Here is a 19310-nt window from a genome sequence, read left to right on the forward strand (position 1 = left end):
GACACCCTAATCCATGAACTCGAGGCGCTCGTCGGGAGTCAGAGTGCGGTCGTAAGTGGTTGGCTCGTCGTTAGCGGCCAAGCAGTCCATCCCTCGGCCGTATTTCTCTTACACGAAACCATGTTGCAAAGCTATTCACAGATTGACAGCTTGGCGGATAGATATGCGATAATAGGTTGCTGTAGCTGCCTATTAGCCTGTGCTTGATTGGACGCAATAACGAGGACATAGCCTCTCCGCGTCGGTTAAACAGGTCAGATTAGGCTCCATGAATGCGGAGAGCGGAGCATAGCGGAGAGGAGCGATGTCAACGGAAAACAGGAGCGGCGGAGGGTATTGCGGCTATGGTCCAGGGTGGGAACGTCGGAGAGGAAACAATGGCAAATGAGGCCATTCATGAAGGTTGATATTTGTATTAGAAACAAATTGAGTGGCTGTAAGAGGCTGACCGAACTACTGACCGCTAAACTACAATCTTACGGGGTTGCAGATGGAACGCACCTGGTCGTCAGGTCAGGTCAATGGAGGAGGTTCAAGAGTCAGGCAACGATCATGGAGTGGGTTGATTCACAACGCGGGGAGTCAATACTATTATGAGGGGATCCATGGGGAATTACGGAGTACCCTGTTAATTAATCAGGATATCAGCATGTATCGAAACAGATACATCTTGCCACCATTCGATTGAGCGACGTGTATCCTTTTTTTCGAAGACGTACATAGTTGTTGGTAGATCTCAACCCCCCAAGACTGTAGATCAGAAATAGAGGGCTGCAGCAACACATTTCATATTCTGACTCATCTAATATGCTGCGTTGTGCATCTCCTAGCACATTGATATTCAAAAAAGATGTGCGCGTTTGCTTTCGTCTCCAAAGAGGAATCTGCCGAGGATGCAGGCCGATCTACGGAGGAGGGTGAGCGGAACACGGCGGACGGGCGCACCTCAAGGCCTAAGTCGAGGGCTTCAAAACTGAGTTCGGAGGAATTTCCGAAGCGTGAGAACGGGAAGTCCGTAAGGTGATTCTGAATGAACAGGTATAGAGAAATAACGGATAATGGTAGGGATAGTTGGGATTTGATACATGGAAGCAAGGTGTTGAACGAATCGCGGAGTATGGAACGACATGTACAGCATGGGTAAATTTGGAGAATAACACGATGCTTGAGAAACAAGCCATCCCTAGGCTTCAGCAACCCTTACAGCTTGTGTAACCAGCATGTCAGCGGAAGAGATGCCGAGAGTAAGAGGTGAGACGAGAAGTCCTGAGCTTCCTAATGCTGATGTATTGGAAAGGTGATGTTGCTCAAACAGTGGCATGTCAATGATGGGAGCGTCGTACAAATGCCTGTAACCTCATTTGCTTGCGGCTGTTTCCTGGCATGTGCGTTTTCTTCTTTCTCCTCTCCCCCAATTCCCGTCCACTCTACTGCATGTGGGAAACGGTAGGGAAATAGGGCCACGGTAGGGTCCATGCCGTGCGCCAACCTCGAGTTCGGAGCCAGCACGCCGAAGACAGATTCTCGAAAGAGTTGTAGGTGAATGATGGCTTGTGAGGACTGTTATTATTTTGGAATTGTATTCAGGATGAGGTTGAAGCAAAGCAGAGCTAAGCAGCACACAAGGGAATTGATGAAAGCCAACTTTCATGTGAAATGCCATTTCCTGACGTCCATCATACCTAACATTTGTGTCTACACAGGGTGCTTTTCAAGCCATCAACATATCAACATCATCAGTCCCCCCACTGCGCTATGCACAACCCCGGTATCTCGCTCTGACGCCGCATTCTCGACCTCGACCATAGGCTCTCTCCAAGCCCTATTCAAGATTTACACCCCTACCAAGCTAGCTTTCCCCCTCATATACACCCCTCTCCCTGGCGGGTTCCTCCCCTCTACGCACGCCGTAGCCGCTCCATTGGATTTTTTTTTTGGTGTTCGCTTGTCCATTTTCCCTTTCGTGGGGCTTTTTTTTCTGAGCTGCTCCGAAGCTGGACCCAGTTGGATTGACTCGAGAAAAAGAGGCAGTGAACCATTGAGTTGTCACTGTTACTGCTATAGTTACTCGAGCTGCTATTGGACTGGCCTTCTTTTGCTGGACGGTTTCGGACATCAATTCCCTTTCTCCCGTGCCCTCCACTCTCACTCTCACTCCCACTCATCTCCCGCCCATTCATAAAAGCAGAGCGGTTGCCCTCCCCCTCCAACATTTTTCTCTTCTCTTGATCTCTTCTTCCTACTGCCACTGCTCTGTCCTCTCGCGTTCGCCTCTCCTTAGAATCTAACGTGCCCATCCTGCCTGCTACTGCACTGCAAGCCAGTCGCCTTTTGATACCCATTCGTTTTACGAATAACCTCTTTGGTGAAGAGGACCACCACTTGGTAAGTTTGTGATGAACAATTCCTATCGAAAGCAACGATTTCCCACCTGGGGCCGAAATGGATTCACTTCTGCATCTCCCACGACACCTGGTGCAGCTCCTCGACACAGAACTATCTGGATTAACGATATTCGGGCCATCGCTGCTCATTCTTGAGACCTGAACTGGCGACCTACCGAAATCACATGTCTCAGACAACAAGTGAAGGCAACATTTCTGGCGGACTAGCTTTACGGGCCTCTCCGATTGCGCTCCTCTGGCATTGGTGGCATTTGTTTCCATTTCCAACAGTTGGTGGCATTGCTGCAGTGACGTCCATCCCCAGGCGCCTCTTCGTCCCCCCTTGTCTTAGCCGCATGGCCGCATGGTTAGGTTGTTAGCATTGCACAGTCCATCATTGGCCCTGCTGCTCTAAAACATCCCACTCCAATGCAGCCAGGACAAGGGCCCCGCCCGGCAGACCACCGATAATTAGGTGGGTCGATAGCCCAAATAAGACAGCTCAGAAGCTTGGTCGAGAGCCTGCATTGTCTTGGAAGTGGATGTTATGATATGGACACTTCAGCATTGTCATGGCGCTGTTCTCTCGAGGATGCTACACAAAACCGTTCAGCCAGAAATAGAGGCTGCAGTGAGAGCTGCGGGCGCAACTTGGCGGGGCATATTCTCTGGTGGTTTTGAGTTATCGTCCCTTATCTCTACCCGATGCCGGAGCCACCAACGGTTTTTTCTCTCTATTAGCGACCCCTCAATGAACAGCAAACCCTGGACTGCCTCGGACAACCTTTCGGAACCTGTTTGAGCTCGTCGGAACTGGCCCTGCAGCCTATTACATGGAGCGCGCTTAATTGCCATATCTTCCTTTTACCCGTGCTAATTAATTGAATGCTAGATCTCCGGTAGAGTGGCTACAGCTGCTCTTACCAAAGCGCCCCGCGATCCTACAACCCTACCGAACTCCCCCACAACCCCACTCAAGTTCGATCGAATCCTTGCCTAGCATGGGCCTAAACGAGGAATTCGACGACCGACATATTCAAACCGAAGCCGAGCAACAACCATACATACCTTATGAGTATCAGACTGAAAACAATGACTCGTGGGCTGGTGCCTTGCCGGTGAAGCAGGGTCTCTATGACCCTTCTTATGAGAAGGATGCTTGCGGTGTCGGCTTTGCTTGGTCAGTTACTTCTCAGATGATCATCTTAACCTCACTAACATGTTCATAGCCACATCAAGGGCAAGCCTAGCCACAAGATTGTTAGTGATGCCCGTAACCTTCTCTGCAACATGACCCACCGTGGTGCCGTGGGATCTGATGCACGAGATGGTGATGGTGCTGGTGTTATGACATCCATCCCCCACCGGTTCTTCATCAAGAACTTTGAGAAGGAGGAGGACATTAAGCTGCCTCCCCTGGGCCAGTACGCCGTGGGAAACCTGTTTTTTAAGCCCGACGAGGAGACTCTCCAAGAGTCCAAGAGGCAGCTGGAAGATGTTGCCGAGTCGCTGGGCCTCCGAGTCCTAGGATGGCGAAGGCCTCCTGTCGACTCGACTCTTCTAGGACCTGCCGCCAAATCGCGTGAGCCCATCATCGCTCAGCCTTTTGTTGTTCTGGCCTCTGCCTACGGTACTGGAAATGCTCCTGAGATGACCGACCCTGAGAAGTTTGACGAACGCTTGTTTGAGAGACAGCTGTACATCCTTCGAAAGCGCGCCACTCAGAGCATTGGTCTTCACAACTGGTTCTATCTCTGCTCCCTTTCAAACAAGAACATTGTTTACAAGGGTCAGCTCGCTCCTGTCCAGGTTTACTCTTACTACCATGATCTTGTCAACGCTGATTACGAGGCTCATTTTGCTCTGGTGCACTCTCGTTTCTCTACAAACACATTCCCCTCATGGGACCGTGCTCAGCCTCTCCGATGGGCTGCCCACAACGGTGAAATCAACACTCTACGAGGAAACAAGAACTGGATGCGCGCCCGTGAGGGTGTCATGCAGTCTGATATCTTCAAGGAGGAGCTCGAGCAGATGTACCCTGTTGTCGAGGATGGCGGTTCCGATTCTGCTGCTTTCGATAACGTTCTCGAGCTTCTTACCATCAACGGTGTTCTCTCTCTTCCCGAAGCTGTTATGCTCATGGTTCCTGAGGCCTGGCAAGGCAACCAGCACATGGACCCCAAGAAGGCTGCATTCTACGAGTGGGCTGCTTGCCAGATGGAGCCTTGGGATGGCCCTGCTCTGTTCACATTCGCTGATGGCCGATACTGCGGTGCCAACCTTGACCGAAATGGTCTCCGACCTTGCCGTTTCTACGTGATGGACGATGATCGTATCATCTGTGCTTCCGAGGTCGGAACCATTCCCGTCGAGCCCGAGACTGTCATTCAGAAGGGTCGCCTTCAGCCCGGTCGTATGTTGTTGGTCGATACACAGGCTGGTCGCATCATCGATGACAAGGAATTGAAGGAGGCTGTTTCGAGTCGATATGATTTCCGAGCGTGGCTCGATAGTGAATTGATTACTCTGCCCAAGGTCGTTGAGATCATGGAGCAGGCCCTGGACCTTGCCCCCAAACTTGATGACAAGGCTATCCAGGCTGACCCTCTTCTCCTCTCTTACGGTTATACTCACGAGCAGGTTTCCCTGTTGCTCGCCCCTATGGCCGCTGATGAGAAGGAAGCTCTGGGATCCATGGGTAACGATGCTCCCCTTGCCTGCCTGACCCAGGCTCCTCGTCTCCTCTATGACTACTTCCGACAGCTCTTCGCTCAGGTCACTAACCCTCCCATTGATCCTATCCGAGAGTCCATTGTCATGTCTCTTGAGTGTTATGTTGGTCCCCAGGGTAACCTGCTAGAGATGGACGCTTCCCAGTGTGGTCGTCTTTTGCTTCCCAGCCCTATCCTCTCCATCGAAGAGTTCAATGCCGTCAAGAACATGTCCAACAAGTACTCTGAGTGGACTGTCAAGACTATTGATCTGACCTTCCCCAAGAACCAAGGTATCCAGGGCTATATCAAGCACCTCGATGAGATCTGTAACGAGGCCTCTGCCGCCATCGAGTCTCGCGACCGTGTCATTGTGCTTTCCGACCGCAATACCTCGGCTGACCGCGTGCCTGTTTCCGCTGTCCTCGCTTCCGCTATGGTTCACCATCACCTCGTCAGCAACAAGTGGCGATCCATGGTTGCTCTCGTTGTCGAGACTGCTGAGGCTCGTGAGGTTCACCACATGTGTGTACTCCTCGGTTACGGTGCTGATGCCATCAACCCTTACCTTGCCATGGAGTGCATTCTCAAGTTGAACCGCGAGGGTCTCATCAAGAAGAAGACTACCAACGAGACTCTTATCCGTAACTACAAACACTCCTGTGATGGTGGTATTCTCAAGGTTATGAGTAAGATGGGTATCTCTACTCTTGCCTCTTACAAGGGTGCACAGATCTTCGAAATCCTGGGTCTTGATGAGACAGTTGTTGAGCGATGCTTCAGGGGTACTGCTTCTCGTATTCAGGGTATGACTTTCGAGCTTATTGCTGAGGAGGCTTTCCGATTCCATGAGCGTGGTTTCCCCACCCGCGAGACTATCCTCCCCTCCGGTCTTCCTGAGTCTGGCGAGTACCACTGGCGAGATGGTGGCGAGCCCCACGTCAACGACCCTACCTCGATTGCCAACATCCAGGACGCCGTCCGCACCAAGAACGACAAGTCCTATGAGGCTTACTCCCGCTCCGAATATGAGCAGATCAAGAACTGTACCCTCCGTGGTCTTCTTGACTTCAAGTTTGAGGACTGCACTCCTGTTCCCATCGACCAGGTCGAGCCTTGGACTGACATCGTCCGACGCTTCTGCACTGGCGCCATGTCTTACGGTTCCATCTCCATGGAGTCCCACTCTACTCTCGCCGTTGCCATGAACCGTCTTGGCGGCAAGTCTAACACTGGTGAGGGTGGTGAGGATCCTGAGCGATCTCAGCGTATGCCTAACGGTGACACCATGCGTTCCGCTATCAAGCAGGTTGCTTCTGGCCGTTTCGGTGTCACTTCTGCCTACCTGGCTGACTCTGACGAGCTTCAGATCAAGATGGCTCAGGGTGCCAAGCCTGGTGAGGGTGGTGAGCTTCCTGGACACAAGGTGTCCAAGTCTATTGCTCGCACCCGTCACTCCACCCCTGGTGTCGGTCTTATCTCGCCTCCTCCCCACCACGACATTTACTCCATCGAGGATCTCAAGCAGCTGATCTACGATCTTAAGTGCTCTAGCCCTCGATCCCGAGTCTCTGTCAAGCTTGTGTCTGAGGTCGGTGTCGGTATCGTCGCCTCTGGTGTCGCCAAGGCCAAGGCCGACCACATCCTGATCTCTGGTCACGATGGTGGTACTGGTGCCTCTCGATGGACTGGCATCAAGTACGCCGGTCTTCCTTGGGAGTTGGGTCTGGCTGAGACTCATCAGACTCTGGTTCTCAACGACCTTCGTGGTCGTGTCGTTGTCCAGACTGATGGTCAGCTCAAGACTGGTCGTGATGTTGCCCTGGCTTGTCTGCTTGGTGCTGAGGAATGGGGCTTTGCCACCGCTCCTCTCATCGCTATGGGCTGTGTCTTTATGAGAAAGTGCCATTTAAACACTTGCCCTGTTGGTATCGCTACCCAGGATCCTGAGCTTCGCAAGAAGTTCACTGGAACTCCCGAGCATGTCATCAACTTCTTCTACTATGTGGCCAACGAGCTCCGAGCTATCATGGCTCAGCTTGGTTTCCGAACCATCAACGAGATGGTTGGCCACGTCGAGGTCCTGAAGATGCGTGATGACCTTCGAACCAACAAGACAGCCAACATTGACCTGTCTCTTCTCTTGACACCTGCACACAAGCTCCGACCTGGTGTTGCCACCTTCAACGTCCGAAAGCAGGACCACAAGCTCCACGTCCGACTGGATAACAAGCTTATCTCCGAGTCTGAGTTGACTCTCGACAAGGGTCTCCCCTCCAGAATCGAGTGTGACATCGTCAACACTGACCGAGCAATGGGTACTTCACTTTCTTACCACATCTCCAAGCGATACGGCGAGGCTGGACTGCCCATGGACACTGTCCATGTTAATATCAAGGGCTCCGCTGGTCAGTCCTTCGGTGCTTTCCTTGCTCCTGGTGTCACCCTTGAGCTCGAGGGTGATGCCAACGATTATGTTGGCAAGGGCTTGTCTGGCGGTCGACTGATCATTTACCCTCCCCGCTCCGCTGTCTTCAAGTCGGAGGAGAACATTCTCATTGGTAACACTTGCTTGTACGGTGCTACTACTGGCACTTGCTTCTTCCGTGGTGTTGCTGCCGAGCGTTTCGCTGTCCGAAACTCCGGTGCTACCGCCGTTGTTGAAGGTGTCGGTGACCACGGTTGTGAGTACATGACTGGTGGCCGCGTTGTTGTTCTTGGATCTACTGGCCGCAACTTTGCTGCTGGTATGTCTGGTGGTATTGCCTACATCTTGGATGTTCACGGTGATTTCCACTCCAAGCTCAACGGCGAGATGGTTGAGGCCAGTGGTCTCGAGGATCCTGCTGAGATTGCTTTCGTTCGTGGTCTCATTGAGGATCATCATCACTACACTGGCTCCGAGCGCGCAGCTCGCATCCTGGTTGACTTCAACCGAGCCCTTCCTCGATTCATCAAGATTCTTCCCGTCGACTACAAGCGTGTCCTCGAAGAGGAGGCTGCCAAGGCTGCTGAAGCCAAGCGTGCTGAGTACAACCTTCCTGCTGTCTCTGGTGTCCAGCACAAGAAGTCCGAGAAGGTTGCCAAGCTCCAGGATCTCGAGGAGGCTGTCGGTGACAACGCTGCCGAGAAGAAGCGTGCCCTTGTGCTCGACAAGACTCGAGGCTTCAAGATGTACAAACGCCGTCAGGAGAAGTACCGCCCTGTCAACTCTCGTCTCAAGGACTGGGCTGAGCTGAGCTCTCGTCTGGACGAGGACGAGCTCAAATACCAGTCCGCTCGTTGCATGGACTGTGGTGTACCTTTCTGTCAGTCCGAGACTGGCTGCCCTATCTCCAACATTATCCCTAAATGGAATGAACTGGTGTTTCAAAACCAGTGGAAGGATGCTCTCAACCGTCTCCTGATGACCAACAACTTCCCCGAGTTCACTGGCCGCGTTTGTCCGGCTCCTTGTGAGGGTGCTTGTGTCTTGGGTATTAACGAGGACCCTGTTGGTATTAAGTCTATCGAGTGCGCCATCATTGATCGCGGTTTCGAGATGGGATGGATGGTTCCTCAACCTCCCAAGGTCCGAACTGGCAAGACCGTCGCGATCATTGGATCCGGTCCTGCTGGTCTGGCCGCGGCTGATCAGCTCAACCGTGCCGGTCACCTCGTTACTGTTTACGAGAGAGCTGACCGTCTCGGAGGTCTCCTCATGTACGGTATTCCCAACATGAAGCTTGATAAGCGTATTGTCAAGCGCCGTACCGACTTCATGGCCTCTGAGGGTATCATCTTCAAGACTGGCGTTGCTGTTGGTGAGGAGGGTCACCCTTCTCTAAACGACCTCCGAGCCAGCAACAGCGCCGTCGTCATTGCAACCGGTGCTACCGTTGCCCGCGACCTTCCTATCAAGGGCCGCCAGCTCGATGGTATTCACTACGCTATGGAATTCCTCCACAAGAACACCAAGTCTCTCCTTGACTCTGAGCTTGCGGACAACACCTACATCTCCGCCAAGGGCAAGGATGTTGTTGTCATCGGTGGTGGTGACACTGGTAACGATTGTATTGGTACTTCTCTCCGTCATGGTGCCAAGTCCGTCACCAACTTCGAGCTTCTGCCCCAGCCTCCCCCCGAGCGTGCCAACGACAACCCTTGGCCTCAGTGGCCTCGTATCTACCGTGTTGACTACGGCCACACTGAGGTTCGCCAGCACACTGGCAAGGATCCTCGTGAGTACTGCATCATGTCTGAGGAGTTCATGGATGATGGCTCTGGCAAGGTCAAGGGCATCAACACCATCCGCGTGGAGTGGACCAAGTCTCCTAGCGGTGGTTGGGACATGAAGAAGGTTGAGGGCTCTCAGCAATTCTTCCCTGCCGACCTCGTCCTACTTGCCATGGGTTTCCTTGGACCTGAGGCTCGTGTTCTTGGTGACGAGATCGAGAAGGATGCTCGCAAGAACGTCAAGACTGCCCCTGGCAAGTACAGCACCAACCTTGAGGGCGTCTTCGCTGCTGGTGACGCCCGCCGCGGTCAATCTCTTATTGTCTGGTAAGTTTCAACTATATCGATCCGCTTGAAAAACATCACTAACAAATGCCTCAGGGGTATCAACGAAGGTCGCCAGGCTGCTCGTGAGATTGATCTCTATCTCGAGAAGTATACCAACCTGCCTGTCACTGGTGGTATCACCAAGCGCACTGCGCAAGAGATTTTCAGCCAGATCAAGGTCGAGGCTTGAATTAAAATTGCATAGTTTCTTTATTTATTCTACATTTGGGACACAGGGAGCAACGGATCGGATACAGGATGATACCATGACCATGGAATCGGATATGATAAAAGGGGTCTGTTCAGGAATGATGAATGTATTAGTTATACCAATTTGAATGACTGTTGGCTACGACAGGCTATTAGAATATTCCATTCGGCAATTCTCACTATTGTGATGTTTTAGGGAGATTAAGAAAATGTTTAGGAAAGTTTTATAAAGATGATCCTAAACTTAGTGGAGTTTATGTTACTTTAGCCTTGCCCTAAAAAGAAATCCAGAGGGAGGGAGTCCCAGAGAGAGGAATTTGCGGTAATCCGTACTTCGTCATGAATGCCGTCTCGCCAAGGAAGCTTGGAGGTGCAGCGTCGTTTTCCGTGTTCATGCGTGTATAGAACAATACCTGCTATTGGCTAGATCCCGAGTTCCAAAAAGTGAGATTCGCATTAGAGACAGGTCGCGTGCCCTCTTGTCGGCTTGAGCTCAAGTTGCATATTCTCGAGAGACATTTGATTGGTAAACATGACAACGACGCACTCATCGAGAGAACAAGCATCGAGCCTGTTGGTGGTAATACTGAGGCTGGATGGAGGTTTGAGTAATGCAACGTAACTCAACGCACGTGCTTTCGATGTTGCTAAGGAAATGATTTATTCGAATCTGGTTTAGCTGCAAACTCTAGTCAAAAGCCAATTTTTTTTACCGTAGAGGTAGTGGCATGCCATGACAGAGCCTGAATACGAAGGATCTTGAGAGGTTTTCACACCCAAAAATTCTTCAGATCTCACTAACAAAATTTACTTGAAGCCATGAACTGAGACTATTCGGCCAATTCTCTTCACGTGCGTAGATGGAGACACATGAATGCACGCAGAAGCAGGGATTAGACAGACGGGAATGATATGCACCTAGATTTTAGATGCATCCACGGCAATGGAACACGTGTGTAAGTGGTAGATTCTGATAGGGCAATTGGAGACAACCTCAACATGGGCTAACAGAACCTAGGCGACACGGGTATCAAGCTGTCAAGTCGCTTCCAGCGGGTTATGGGTCTGCTTCGGTTGCATCTTCCACTGAGGGTTAGTTTCAGCAGCTGTTTTGGACACCGAAGAGCCGCTGGAGAGCTGTTTCTGTAGTGAGTGGATACTGCCCATACTGTAGGTGGTCTAACCTTCACTGCCTTGCTTTCCGCTAGTGGGGCCCTGGCGTCAGGTCCAGGTCCAGGTCCAGGTCCAGGGAAGTCAGTCTCCATGTTGATCCATTGTTGCCCAGCCTTTTTCTCGTTCAACTTCTTGAAACTACAACTGTAACTTATTTTGTGTTATCGTGCACCTTCATCTTCGCACGTCACAACAACAAACTGCGATTGTCATCCCTAATATCGCCGTAGATACGTCCTGTCGGCAAGTCTAGCATTTCTAGACAGCATCATCGCGCCTCAACCGTCTCGTCTCCATTGCCGCGTCTCGAAGCTATAATCCGCTCTTGACGGAACTGCATCATCATTGTGTCATGCGCCGCAATTGAACCTATTCCGAATTCCTCAACGCTTTACCTTTGTCTCAGGTACGATCTCTCGACGGTCTATCTCGCCCTACACAGCATCCTGTTGGTAGCCTGCTTGGAGATAATTGGCCTCTCTTGTCGTAAAGCTACGATCGCTATCCACCCACAATGCGCTTCGGTCGGACCCTCCGCGAGTCCATCTATCCGCCATGGAAGGACAAGTATATCGACTATGCGAAGCTCAAGAGCTTGTTGAGGGAGGATGTGGCCGATGACGATAACCAGCCGTGGACCGAGAAGGACGAGACTCGCTTCTGCGAAGAGATCTTCAACAATCAACTCGAGAAGGTCGCTCAGTTCCAAGAGCAACGCTTTAACGCTCTTAAGGAACGAGTTGACGCTGCTTTCGGTAAGCTCAAGGAACTCGCTCCCGTCGAGTCCTCAGAGGACGATGGAGCTCCTCAAAAGGGCGAGATCTCGGCTTCCCGCTTGCGCACTCTGGAATCAGAGCTTGACGAGATCACTAATGAGGTTCGTGAGCTCAAGAAGTATAGCAACATCAACTACACTGGCTTCCTCAAGATCATTAAGAAGCACGACCGGAAGCGAGGAGACCGTTACAAGGTCCGTCCTATGATGCAGTTGAGCCTTTCTCAGCGACCATTCAACTCCGAGACTGGTTACTCCCCGCTACTCAACAAGCTGTCCATCATGTACTTTGCCATTAGGCAACAACTCGAAGATGGCGGGGAGCAGCTGCCACCCCTGGATCTTGAGTCTCAGGGCGAGACTCACAATGGCGAGCGCTACACAGCTCACAAGTGTAAGTCGAATTCAAGACGTCTTCAGCTTTGTTGTACTATGCTAACTCAATTATAGTCTGGGTCCACCCTGATAACTTGCTTGAGGTCAAGACTGTCATCCTTCGACATCTACCGGCTCTTGTTTATAGTGAACAGTCCGCCAAGGAGCTTGATGGCAGCGACTCTCCGTCTATCACTTCGTTGTACTTCGATAATAAGCAATTTGAGCTTTATGGCGAGAAGGTCAACCGCAAATCTGAAGCAACGTCCCTGCGACTTCGCTGGTATGGACAGTTGGCTACTCGACCCGAGATTTTCGTCGAGCAAAAGACTGTCGACGACAAGGGTGGCAGCCAGGACCTCAAGTTCACAATCAAGGACAAATATGTTAAGTCATTCGTGGATGGCGAATACAACCCTGAGAAGGCGGTCGCAAAGATGAAGAGACAGAGCTTTGCTCCTGAAAAGATTGAACAATTCCAGGAGACTGTCAACAACATACAAAAATACGTCAAGGAGAAGGGTCTTAGCCCTGTTCTGAGGGCGAACTACGCTCGAACCGCTTTTCAGAAGCCTGCTGATGATCGTATTCGCATCGCTATCGATACCGACGTGGCATTCATCCGTGAGGACACTCTTGACCCCAGCCGCCCTTGCCGTGATCCAAATGAGTGGCATCGTCTTGACATTGACGAAAGCGAGATGACCTACCCCTTCAAGAAGATGAATCAGAGTGAGGTCAACCGTTTCCCTTATGCCCTTCTCGAGATCAAGTTGAAGGAGGATAGTCAACGAAAGCACCCCACATGGGTTGAGGACTTGATGTCCTCCCACTTGGTTCACCCTACCCCTCGCTTCTCCAAGTTTGTCCATGGTATTGCAGCTCTCTTTGAAGATTACGTCAACAACTTGCCTTTCTGGCTCAGTGATCTCGAGTCTGATATCCGAAAGGACCCTCAGAAGACATTTGAGGAGGAGGAGCAGCGACGTGCTCAACGACATGAGGACGTTATGGCTGTCGGAAGTCTGATCGGTGCGGGAGCTAAATCCGGGTCCTATAAGCCTGCCCAAAGCTCACCAGTCAGCAAGTCTTATCTGGCTGAACGCATGTCTAAGGATTCGATCACCCAAGCTCTTAACAAGCGTACGTCTACTCCCGCGAACGGAGAAGAAGCTGGCGAGAGCAGTTCCCAGCAACGGTCAGAGCAGGAGAGGTCCTACGGAACTCTCTCATCTGTTATCCCAGGATTCTCACTATCCAAGTACTCAAGGGCGAAGCGGGCATCTCAACAGCCATTGCCAGAGGGTGTAGTAGCGCCGACAGAATGGATCAAGAATATGGGCGAGCTCAAGGTTGAGCCCAAGGTTTGGCTCGCCAACGAGCGAACTTTCCTCAAGTGGCAGCATATCTGTATCCTTCAGGGCGGTCTGGCTGTCGGTCTTTACACAGCAGCTGGTGAGAACACACTCGCTTCTGTCATTGGTCTCTTGTTTGTCCTCATTGCTGTGTTTGCCGGCGTATGGGGTTATGCAATGCTGAGAATCAGGCGAACCATGATTGTGGAGCGAAGCGGTAAGGACTTTGATAACATGATCGGGCCCATGATTATCAGTGGCTCACTAATGCTTGTGCTTATTCTCAACTTTTTCTTTGCGGTAAGTTATGTTTCCTCCTTGGTTGTTGATTGAAACTAATGATTATTGCAGTATCGGGAGGCCTTTGGAAAATTCAAGGATGATCAGAATAGCCTGGGAGAGCTCCTGTCTGAAGATCTGAAGTAATTGTAGACGTGATGGGCGAAAGAGATGGAGGGTGTATTGTATGCGTTCTACACAAGCTTTGATAGGATGGGCGTTGGATGTTGCATACTCGCTGGTGTTTTACATGATCGTTTACAGGAAGAATTGGCCATTACTAGCAATAGATGCATTTCAGCAGTTTAATTGTCTGTGTTGTAGATGTTTCTATGCAAGTTTTGTATGCCCCTGGGAAGCTGCATGCAGGTCTGGGGGTTGGTCATGCAGGTTTATACGAAGTGTGACACCTCGACGAAGAGGGAGAGAGGGAGAGAGACTGAAGACTTGGTTTGAATGATTGAGTGATCAGACATGCCATCAACTGTGGATTGTCAAGCTTACTGTGTGATGTCTTGGCTCCAGTGCAGTTACTCAGAGAGAATACCGAGGGTATCGCAGTGAGCAAACAATTGGATAGGTAGCTACTATCTTTGAATGGCTGCGTGTTGGCTGCGCGTCCTCTCGGCTGTGCATCAGACACTTTCCGTTCAAATTAGGTATAAACTTAACGGCTGGTAATTGCTATAGCGACTTTGTTATTGGAGCTTCCCCTCTAACAACGTTGTGATTGACTTTCAACCTCCAACCACCTCTAAACATCAACTTTCTACTATATCCGATCTCTCTTATTATATATATCGATACAACAATCCCTGGGTTGCCTCGAATCTCGACCGCCTCGGATTAACAATTTCATCGCCAATCTGCTGCAAGACGCGCCACTAAAAAAAAGGGAACAGGCTGGCGTGGGGTCCCCCTGTTGCTTTGCTTGCGCATTGCCTCAACTTAACGCAGGGCGCTTGCATTCTCTTTCTTTTTTCTTCCACAGAGAAACAAACTCGAGAGCTTTTCCTCTTTTTTTTGTCGTGCTTCAAAGGGAAAAGAGCCGGGGATAGCATCACATCGTCAATCATGTGCAACGTCAATTCTGCTTGCTAACGAGAACCCTTGTCTATCATACTTTCCACGCTCATTCAATTCTCCGTGTCTTAATCTCTCAGCGCGCCTTGGGCGTCGCGACCACGCCTTTGCGACTCTCGACTTTATGCGCCTCTTCTGAATTCCCCAGGTTCTTCCTTAATATCGATTGTCGCGTTGGAGTCGCGCAGCGCCTGATGACATCATGACGGATCAGGGTGAAAAGAAGGGTCTCTGGAGCATGCTCCGCAGGGCCAGCTCCAGAAGACATTCGACGAAACCTCCGGTACGTAACAGCAACAGCGGCAGCAGTGGTGTCGATATTTGTCCTTGGAGCTCGATTCGGGGTTCTTCCCATCGGAAACTTCGGTTCCCGAGCTCGAGTTCCAGCTGTAACACATATGGAGCTATAGCTCAAGCTCCGATCTCGCCGAGGCATAATGCTGAGCATGTCGCTAATACTCTCACTTACAGCCAAAAGACCTTGAGCCTAGAGAGTACCATCGCCCTCGTCGTGCTAGTAATGGCGACGTAGGCCATGCGCCATTTCGCCAAAGTATTGGTTCAGCTCCCGATCTTACCTACGATAGTCAGCGTCCGCCGACTGCTGAAGACGAGTCCAACATGCGCCGCAGACAGAAAAGAGGACAGCCCGAACCCGAGCCCGAACCCCGATCATCCCCAATACGGTCCAAGTCGTCCGGCTTTCTTAACAAGTCCCGCGCATCGAATGGACCCAGACCATCGAATGGACGTCCGGTTCGTGCTCGAGACCCTCAATCAGCATGGCCACCCTATGGCATTTCTATGAACGATGAACTACCTCATCAACATGCCTTGGAGCTAGTTGCTCGAGGTGCTCCCTCTCATAAAGGCCACAAACTACCTATACCGCATCAACCCGAAGAATTCTACGCTCTTTATACGACATCGAGTGGAAATCGAGGTGATGGAAAGTCTTCTGACAATACCGATGTTTCGAACCTCCATGACTCCATGACACAGCTCATGACGCTACGCCTTATAGGCCATGGTTACGCAGACCGGCCATGGGAGACCCTCGAGCAACCGAGTTTCGCCTTCTTCTTTGGTCACCTACCTGGAACCATCACACTCAACGAATGGGCCTCAATGTCCAGTGTTCTTCCACCTACAATTGCCCTCCGAGATGCGGGAGTCATGCCTCGCACCATGAGTCTCGAAAGTATATTCGATCGACTGCAGGAATTACGGCATGGTATAGAGGACGACGACGAGTCTTTGCTCTATCGCGTTCTTTACAAGCGTATTCTGAGGGACCCCGAGAAGTTTCTTAATCCCCACAAGACCCTCGACAAGCAGATTACGGATCTTATCATGGTTCTGTCTCGCCCAGACTGGATCGACTTTAGTAATCCCCGGAATCAAGTTGCTACGCGCTTCATCTTCGACAGAGGCCCCGGGAATGAGGAGCAGTTTCACAAATTCTTTCACCAACTTCTGCTAAGTCTAGAGCTTGAGTTGCGCATTCAGTCAGACCAACATAGTGATTGGGCAAAAGAGAAATTGACATCACAAATACCCCCGTCAATACAGTGGAATCTGGCCCTTGCTCGTCGTTGGCAGGATTTTGTGCGTGTTGATGATGTTGGCAAAACACCTGAAGAGAGTGAGTGACAAACAAGATGGATGTCGACGAGAGCTTGCTGCTAACAGGACCAGTTCTTCTCCGGTATAAGTTGAAGAAGCGCCAAATCAGGATGTTGAGGCGCTTTGCTCAGATGATGAGATGGCCCAACCTAGCCGATACCCTTGATAATATGAAACAGAAGGATTCGGAATTGGCTCTGGATGAGGTCAGCTCTGATGCGTTTGCCTTCTTCAGCGGCCTTGTGTTGCCTGGTGTAAGTCTTCCTGCCTACTGATTGCCGGATGATTCTTTCTGTCCGTGAGTAGAGACTGACCGCGAATAGCAAACCTTCCCCTTTTTAATAATGAACACCCTCCTTGACCTTGACCCGGATAGTGCAACTGATAACCTCGCGCTGCTTTCACACATGCATCCTCATTGCGGATTTCAGTACAAGAACAGCTACACATATTGGTCGGCCACTTCGATTGTGGGTAAGGTTCTAGCACCTACGTGCCATGCTGTTGCTGGTTGGATCGGCCCTGCTCGCCCTACCAAAGATCTTGACCCGACCCAGATTGCAAGAATTCGAAGCCGAAAACCAATACAGCGGATGAGTCCCCAGGATGTCGAATCGATGGCAGAGCGTTCTGACCCGCTTGGCCCTGCTGCAGATGCATATCCAGTAGAGGATTACCAGCCAGTGCGCCCGAAAGGCGGTCCCGAAGATGCTATTGACACGGTACGGATAGAGCTGTTAAGTCTCAAGCCAGCAGATGGACCTGGGGACGCCCCTACTGCAGCAGGGCTTTCGCGACTGTTTGACGCAACAGTGCAGTTTGCCATTGATGGGGTGTCATGGCCATTGAAACTCATGTACGATGTCTCATTCGTGGCCGCGTGGCCTTGCTCTGATGGACCACATCCGCTCTTCTTTGACTACGTCTACACGTCAATCCGTGTAGATTCTATCGTTGGAGTGCGAGACTGGGGAGGTCTGTATGGAGGACGGCAATTGCATAGTGTGCGATCAAGCCCAGGACCAGATATGATGCGAGGTCCTTACCGAGATATGTTCAGTCAGAGCTTCAAACACAGCCACGTACCATTGAACGGATTGATGCAGACTGGTGCACTTGAGGAAGAAGATGAGAATGACGATGAAAAAGTTCTCGTGGTGGAAGCGTTCGGAGTCCGCGATAACGAGGTCTTGGCACGAGCATGGTGTTCTCACTGGGGTCTCAGTGCCGTGGTGGCCGATATTCGGAGAACATGGTAAGTCTGATACGACGTGACAGAGGTGCATATTGTTGCTGACGAGGATCTAGTGTGGCATGTGCCATTCGTGAAGCGTACGCGGCAACGCTGACAGTGGTGATCCTGGTAGAAGGCCAGGAGTACCCTAATAATGAATGACGAATTTATGAATTATGTATAGGTATTTGGTCCCCCGCCTAGCAATGGGTTGGGATATGGACTGCCGGGAGTGATTTAGGCATGGTCAGGGGAGTTTGTGTTTTAAGAAGAAAGACGAGGGAGAGGCAGCGAAAACTGAAGAAAGGGGAATTGGATGCGAGCGGTGTGTTGCCGGTAATAGATGTTGAGGGTTGATCTGGCGTGATGGTTGAGGGAACGGTTCCTTCAGAGCTGAGGATATTGTCTCATGTGATGATTTTGACTGCATATGCATGGTTAGTTGAAGACTCATCAGCTCATGGGTTGTAAGATAATAGCATTGGTAGAAGGAAAGATAGCATAGCATAGCATGATTGCATTTCGTTGACCATCGTGTAACTCGTCGAGTTGACCTATCCCATCCTATCAAGGTGACCAGATGCGAGGTGATACTCACCGCACAAGACACAGCCAAGCAAGTCACAAGATCTCGGTGAGCGAAGATCATCAGATTCCATTGGCCAATTGCTGCATGCATCACGGATGAGCCGGATCTGGAATTCCGGACCTGATGGCTGGAACAGTTTCAGCATCCCGCTGCAATGTGCTGTAACGCTATAAGTGCGCTAAACCGACCCCTCGGGATGGGTGATAGGAATTGCCGGATACAGTGGAGGCCAGATGATCCCTGTCCCAGGAGCATTTGGAGGTCATCGGACACTATGAGTTTTTCTCTTGTCTTGTTGTTTCTCGTGTTTTCCACCCCGCCCGCTTCGGCCGAGAGAAGAGGATGGAAGTTTATGCCACATCATATCATCTTACTACGGACGATTATCAGAGAGACAGGCCAAGTGGGCGGTGTGTTTTTGGTTAGTTGTGGTGGAGATGCGTTGATCGCATCGTGAGAGTCGCTTAGACAGTTCCTGAGGTACGGAATACTCTACCTATCTAGAGTTTGGTGCCAATTGTAGGTTGAGTTAGGTTAGGCAGGTGTTTAAGGGGTAATATCTTGTTGAGTTGGGCATCGTCGTCAACAAATTCCATGTGGTTTAACCCTACTCCGTAGATGGACAGACTATGGGGAATACCGATGTCTGTGATATGCGATTCGCAAGTCAATGGATTCTTAGGCATGGATCTCATGATTGGTTATCAACGAAGCGAGGAATAGTTTTCTTTGCTTTTTGTTTCTCTTGTCTAGTTGTATTTTATGTACACACCTTGTATTTGATGCTGTTATTGTTCATCATGAGTTCTCATAATGGCAATGGCAGATCATGAAATCTATCGCTAGCCTGGAGATGGACTGATGGACCGTTCTGGGTGGCTTGGGAACCCCACCTGAGCTCAGGCAGCAACATTTTGAACGGTTCAAGAGAAGAAAAAGAGTACGGAGCAGAGCCTGAAATTCTCTGTGAT

The 19310-nt window shown here is 50.8% G+C and overlaps 4 protein-coding genes across 5 annotated transcripts; all 4 read left to right on the forward strand.

Moving 5' to 3' along the window:
* Window positions 1-850: 850 nt before the first annotated feature.
* Window positions 851-1539, forward strand: FVEG_09512 (hypothetical protein; the record flags this gene model as incomplete). The annotated part of the gene is made up of 3 exons (XM_018898512.1): window positions 851-1015; window positions 1188-1244; window positions 1459-1539. 3 exons carry the CDS (start codon window positions 851-853, stop codon window positions 1537-1539), a joined length of 303 nt encoding a protein of 100 aa, XP_018756414.1.
* A 473-nt stretch (window positions 1540-2012) lies between these two features.
* Window positions 2013-10072, forward strand: FVEG_09511 (glutamate synthase [NADPH]). 2 transcript variants are annotated; one of them, XM_018898511.1, is made up of 4 exons: window positions 2013-2385; window positions 3277-3564; window positions 3614-9640; window positions 9695-10072. In XM_018898511.1, the coding sequence occupies exons 2-4, from the start codon at window positions 3386-3388 to the stop codon at window positions 9828-9830; spliced, it is 6342 nt and encodes a 2113-aa protein (XP_018756413.1). In that variant the 5' UTR covers window positions 2013-2385; window positions 3277-3385; the 3' UTR covers window positions 9831-10072. The 2 variants fall into 2 exon arrangements, with proteins under 2 accessions (XP_018756413.1, XP_018756412.1); XM_018898510.1 differs by having other exon boundaries at window positions 2013-3564.
* A 1212-nt stretch (window positions 10073-11284) lies between these two features.
* FVEG_09510 (hypothetical protein) lies at window positions 11285-13954 on the forward strand (the record flags this gene model as incomplete). Its single annotated transcript, XM_018898509.1, has 3 exons — window positions 11285-12192; window positions 12249-13828; window positions 13880-13954. The coding sequence occupies exons 1-3, from the start codon at window positions 11538-11540 to the stop codon at window positions 13952-13954; spliced, it is 2310 nt and encodes a 769-aa protein (XP_018756411.1). The 5' UTR covers window positions 11285-11537.
* A 1138-nt stretch (window positions 13955-15092) lies between these two features.
* Window positions 15093-17912, forward strand: FVEG_09509 (hypothetical protein; the record flags this gene model as incomplete). Its single annotated transcript, XM_018898508.1, has 5 exons — window positions 15093-15173; window positions 15362-16535; window positions 16589-16770; window positions 16840-17771; window positions 17825-17912. 5 exons carry the CDS (start codon window positions 15093-15095, stop codon window positions 17910-17912), a joined length of 2457 nt encoding a protein of 818 aa, XP_018756410.1.
* Window positions 17913-19310: the final 1398 nt, after the last annotated feature.

Source organism: Fusarium verticillioides, chromosome 1 (assembly GCF_000149555.1).
Source record: "Fusarium verticillioides 7600 chromosome 1, whole genome shotgun sequence".
Classification (NCBI taxonomy): Eukaryota; Fungi; Ascomycota; class Sordariomycetes; order Hypocreales; family Nectriaceae; genus Fusarium; species Fusarium verticillioides.